This window comes from Piliocolobus tephrosceles, chromosome 15 (genome assembly GCF_002776525.5).
Source record: "Piliocolobus tephrosceles isolate RC106 chromosome 15, ASM277652v3, whole genome shotgun sequence".
Lineage (NCBI taxonomy): Eukaryota > Metazoa > Chordata > Mammalia > Primates > Cercopithecidae > Piliocolobus > Piliocolobus tephrosceles.
Window position 1 is genome coordinate 67,064,289 of NC_045448.1, and position 5,832 is coordinate 67,070,120.

Below are 5,832 nucleotides of genomic sequence, written 5' to 3' on the forward strand. Positions count from 1 at the left end.
TACAACCCCGCGGGGGTGAGGGTTCAGTCCGCAGCTGGCGAGTGGGACGTGGGTGGGGGCGATGGGGGCGCGGGCTGGCTGCTTGGAGGGAGTCAGCCTTTTGGCCACCTTCAGGGCGGGAATAGGGACTAGCAGTTTGCATTCCCCGCAGATCGAAGCTCCCTGCTGATCGATTATTTGATAATTGATTTTCCCCGCAGCCAATGCGCGGCGGCCTGGGCGGGGGCGCCTCCTGATTGGCGGAGCACTCCTCCACGGCTGCCTACCGAGATTTGGGTGAGCTCATTTTCCAGTCGACCGCAGGGGGAGTTTTCTGCGAGGTTTCAGCTGGAGGGAGGGGGAAAAATTCTCTCCGAGCCGAGCGAACTGCGAGCCCTGCTTGTGGATGTGAGGTTTCCAGCCGCTGGTCGAGCTGCTGCGGCTGAGCCATTTCGGCATATCAGAGCCCAGCGGACAGAAATATAAATACGAAAATAACGCCACTAAATATAATCACAAGGGAGAAGCTTAGAGCGGGAGAATAAAGCGGGGGGTGGGGGGTGGGGAAGTTAAAGCTCAGGCAATAGGTGTTAAAGTTAAAAACAAAACAAAACAAAAAAACAGTGGCTGGTTGGAGCCTCCGAGTTGTAGGTACGGGCAGCTTTTGTCTGAAATCTCAGCTTCCGAAGCGGATTTATTTTTCTCTGGCACTGGGAGGTTTCGCCGAGCCGGGTTGGGGACGGGAAAGGAGCGCCGGGAAGGATGTCTGGGATGGTGAGGGCAGAGCGTCGCTGGAGAAAGAGATAGGGGGGCGCGAGGTTCTTACAGGCCCGGGAGAGGTCGAGGCTGGAGCCCCCTCCGCGCCTCTAAGACAAAGGCAGCGGTGGCTGCAGCCGGAGCCTAGCACTCCGGCAGCGTCGCGCCGCGCCCTGGGCGCACGGCCGCCTCACCCCGAGCAGGTCGGAGAAAGAGCCTCCCTCCCAGCAGCTCCCCGGCCCCTGCTCCACCCGCGAGGTCTGGGCTGCTGCGAGCCCGAGCTGGGTTTCGCTTTCCGAAGATTATAAATAGCTTGGTGTTTGTAAACAGGCGCCGGGGGCACATTCCCCGCGCTCAGCTCATTGTTCCCTCCCTTCCTCTCTACTTCGCGCTGGACGCCTAGGCTGGGGCTGGGAGCCGCCGGGGCTAGGAGGTGGGGGAGTCCAGACCCAAAGTGACAAAATGCTAGCATTTTCTTTTCCCCAGGCGGGCGTCCACCTCTAACAGCAAAGAAACCTCTAAGCTGGGTCTGCAGAAAGCCCGAGCCACCTCCACCCCACGTTCTCAGGACTCCTTAACAGAGGTTTTCCCAGCCCGGCTTCTCCCTCCTCCTTCTCCTCCAAGCTCCGGGTTTGACTTTTCTCCTTGCAGTGCTTAGTTCTGAGAATTCAGTACTTTGCGCATCACCCCCTGCCCCGAAAAACACTGGCCGACCCCAGTAATTTCGAGGAAAGTCATGAAGTCTATGCGCGGAGCCCTGTACAAAATAACTCCCGCTGCTGCCTGCCGGGCGTTGATTCCCAATTTATTTCAAGAGAGTCGGCTTTGGGGAGAGAGTCTGCAGGGGGAGGGAGAGAAAAGAATACTGAAAATAAAGCCGGCGGCCGCGGGCTACTGCCTGCGTTTGTGTGCATGTGCCCTGGGTGTGTGGTGTTTGTGCCTGGGCGTGCGATTTAATGGAGCGCCTCTCTGCCTCTCCAGTGCGGCCAGAGCTCGCTTCGCGCACCCACCCCTGCCGAGGAGCCTACTTGCTGCAGCCCAATGCATTGTGTAAGACGCGACCTGTTATGGCCACCACTACTTCCGGGTTCTAGCATTCTGGTCGGAATCCACCTCTCCGCCTGTGCAACACACACTTTACACACGCACGGGGACTGCAAGCGGGCAGCATCGATCGTGGCTCCTTTAAGACAAACTCAGACAGACATTTTTTTTAACCCTCCTCCTCTAATCTCCCTCCAGTGCAGCACTTGCAAAGAGGGAGAGAGAGAGAGAGAGAAAGAGAAAGAAAGAGAGAGAAGAGAGAAACTGATTAGGAATTAGGACTGATTCAAGGGAAGCGAGCGCTAGGGCTTTGTGCATTTGAATATTAACATTTGAGGTGTTCTGACCAGAAGAAGACAGAGCGGATGATCATTCATTCACCACGTTGACAACCTCGCCTGTGATTGACAGCTGGAGTGGCAGAAAGCCATGAGATTTGGTAGTTGGGTCTGAGGGGCGCTCTTTTTTTTTTTTTTTTTTTTTTTTTTTTTTTTTTTTTGCCCCCGCTGCTGTCTTGGAAACGGAGCGCTTTTATGCTCAGTGACTCGGGCGCTTTGCTTCAGGTCCCGTAGACCGAAGATCTGGGACCAGTAGCTCACGTTGCTGGAGACGTTAAGGGATTTTTCGTCGTGCTTTTTTTTTTTTTTTTTCTCCGGGGGAGTTTGAATATTTGTTTCTTTTCACACTGGCCTTAAAGAGGATATATTAGAAGTTGAAGTAGGAAGGGAGCCAGAGAGGCCGATGGCGCAAAGGGTACGTATTAAAAAACAATTGTGGAACTCAAATGTGAGATTAAATTGAAACGTGGCCGAAAGACACTGCTAAAAAGTTTCCTTTTTTTCTCTCTCTCTTTTAAAAAATGAGGCTCCTAAAGCAGTGGCCTAAAGCGAGAGGATTTATTCAATGCATTTGTAGACTTATGTATGTTACTTGGAGTTGTTAATTAAAGGAATCAATTTATCTATAGATTCCTAACCAGCAGCTATATAAATAAAAATGCAAGCTCAAACAATCATCTTTTTTTTTAAAATTAGATACCTAATGCTGTAATTTGAACATTCAGAGATCAGAAGTTTAAAGTTATGTTTAAACTAAAATATGCAGCTGGAAACTTCTGATATGTTATTGATTATGCTCATCTTTAATATCACTAGAAGTATTTAGCTTTTTAAAGGAAATAACTTTGTCATAGTATAGCCAATTTTTTGGTCAGAGAACATTCATCTTTTTATAGTAATTTCAATTTGTATAGATTTGTATACAAGGCAATCTTTTGCAAGTTTCTCTTAGATAAGCCCTGTACTAATTGAATACTAAGCACACAGTTACTCACTTTAAAAATGCAATACTAATTTCCCCATATTCCTTTTTCAATGGAAATGCAGTGAGAGTAAAGTGAGACAATGACAACCCAACTGAGGTAGTTTCTTAAAAGAAAGGGGGTCTACAAAAAGCCTTCCTTGCATAATTTGTGTCCTGGCCCTCAAAGCCCTGTTTGCAAAAGAAAGTTACTAGGCTGACACATTTTTCTTTACTCCTTTGGTTCAAGCAAATGTCAGCGTTCTTCCAAACTCTTTTCACACCTCTGGCTTTAAGGAGATGAAAGTGGCAATTCCTCCTTTCTTTGAAAATCATTTCACTCTCAGCGCCTCCAAATCTTGGGAAAATAACTTGCCTGGAATGAACCAATTAGAAAAGTCTAAATAGCTAAATTTCACACACAAAAAAATAATGACAATCAATATGAAAGTAGTTTTTTGTTTTTTGGGTTTTTTTTCTGGAAGAGGAGGATGGGAGGTTCTCTGTGCATTTGCTTTTGAATTTGCTTTAAACCTGGTGAGTAACATTTGCCTCCTTGACTTCTAATCTGGAAAGAAAGTTCATAAGAGTAAACAAGAAAATAGAATATTAGCTGCTTCAACTATAGATTTTTCTTTAACTTTGGGGGTGGGGAATTGCCCAATTCTAAATTCAGCTCTGATGTTCAGGAAAAGCTACCCTTCTTTGAGTTTCACTTATAAGGGGTCAGTTAGTTTTGTATAATTAGCAGAGTTTGTCTTGGAAAGCAAAAGAAATGCAGTGTCTTGCAGGACTGCCTAACCTCACGCTGGCAGGGAAATAAAATGAAAAGCCTGTCTAAATTCACGTGCTTGGCGTAGCTGTTCCCATCATAACTTTTTTTTTTTTTTTAATTCCCCCTGATGTGAAGGGGCTGTGAAACTAGGCGGGTTTGCTGCAGTGTCCTGGCACGTTTTATTATTGTGATTTTGAATTTCTTCCTCCAGAGACATGCCCGTTTCACCTTCCACCCTCCGGAGAATGCTCTTTCTGTCCTTCTTTCTTCTTTCCTTCTTGCCAAAGGAGCCTGAATTTCTGAACTAGTTGATAGGGACACAAGTTACGATGGCAAGATCATTCATCCCAGATGAATCTCGCTGAGAATTCTATAATTTTTACTTAAAGTCTTAATTTTAAAATAAGAAAACTCAGCTTTAGAGATGAAAGGCCACCGAATTCCGGGTGGAAGGATCCAGCTGGACTGACCTTATATAAGCTCGGTGCCTTGCCGTTCTCCCATTTGCCCGCCTGGCCTCCTGAACCTTCTTTTTCTCCTGTTTGTCATGCAGTACGACGATCTACCCCATTACGGGGGCATGGACGGAGTAGGCATCCCCTCCACGATGTATGGGGACCCGCATGCAGCCAGGTCCATGCAGCCGGTCCACCACCTGAACCACGGGCCTCCTCTGCACTCGCATCAGTACCCGCACACAGCTCACACCAACGCCATGGCCCCCAGCATGGGCTCCTCTGTCAATGACGCTTTAAAGAGAGATAAAGATGCCATTTATGGGTAGGTACAATGGGCAGCAGGTTAACTAGTTGAGACTCAATGCTTCCCTTTTTCCCTATGCCCTTGGTAAGAGGAAAGTCAGAGTTCTCTGGATTGGAGCTACATCTTTGGTGACTTTTCATTCACATTGCATGGAGAATTTGGGGAGGTGACCTGCCATCCCAGAAGCCCTACATCTCCATACACATTCTGTGCACATTCGGTGCCCTGCTCCACCATGGCAGTGCCCGCAAGGGGGTCCCAGATCAGAAGAAGCTGGCTAAAGGGCCCTTGTCCCCTCTCACGCTCCCTCAGCGGGCTGCAGTCCTCCCTCGCTCGATTTCGCCCGAGAGCGTTAGGGGTTTCTAAATGTAGGCGCTTTTGTGTTGGAACGAAACTTTTAGTTTAAGGGAAAATCTCTTTTAAGCCACTGATTGTTCTGACTTGCTAAGTTTACTCAGCAGCCCTATGCTGGCTCTGCCACTGCACAATAAAACCAAGGCAGGACAGTTGCAGGTCAAGCAAGGGGGAACATGTTTTGCATTTAGGGAGTTTGACCACTGAAATCAAGGAGAGGAGCTTGCTGTGAATTGTTACACACATTAAGAAACTTCTAGATGTTTTAGCACTTTGTGCTCAAATGTGAAACCTGCAGGATTTAGAAATAAGTAAATTCGGGGCGCTCTTCCTCGGAGGTTGTTTTCTGGCCGCGGTTTACAATGCTTTCTCCTCCGCCTTTCGATTAGACCCTGGACTAGTAGAATCCTTTGAAACTCACTTGTGCCTACTGTGTGCCGATGAATTTGGGAACCTTGTTTTACTTTGCAGAAACTTTTATTTCTATTTATTTATTTTAAAAAAATCAGAACCCACTGACCCTCCGTGGCAAAAGAATATATATATATTCTTTTTGCTTTATTTTCTGATCCCTTGTGCGATGGGCTTGTTTAAATCCCACCGTTCTGTCCGCAGCGTTAACTACAAGTGGTTTAGGCTCTGGGACCGAACATTTGGGGAAGCTTTGTAAAGGACCCCAAACTGTTAAATTCCCAGCTGAGCAGTGAGAGCTAATAAAAGACTTGAGATACCTCCTTGGGCATTAGAAGAAGCTTTTCTTTCTTCCTTTCTTCTTCTTCTTCTTCTTCTTCTTCTTCTTCTTCTTCTTCTTCTTCTTCTTCTTCTTCTTCTTCTCCTTCTCCTTCTCCTCCTCCTCCTCCTCC

At 47.3% G+C, this 5,832-nt stretch overlaps 1 protein-coding gene across 5 annotated transcripts in view; it reads left to right on the forward strand.

Moving 5' to 3' along the window:
* Window positions 1–2,309: 2,309 nt before the first annotated feature.
* MEIS1 (Meis homeobox 1) overlaps window positions 2,310–5,832 on the forward strand; it is a 140,503-nt gene continuing 136,980 nt past the window's right edge. For all 5 annotated transcript variants that reach the window (XM_023224054.2, XM_023224051.2, XM_023224056.2 and 2 more), the window contains exons 1-2: window positions 2,310–2,532; window positions 4,407–4,633. In XM_023224054.2, coding sequence (XP_023079822.1) covers window positions 2,521–2,532; window positions 4,407–4,633 — 239 coding nt within the window. In that variant the 5' untranslated portion in view covers window positions 2,310–2,520. The remainder of the gene's footprint in view (window positions 2,533–4,406; window positions 4,634–5,832) is intronic.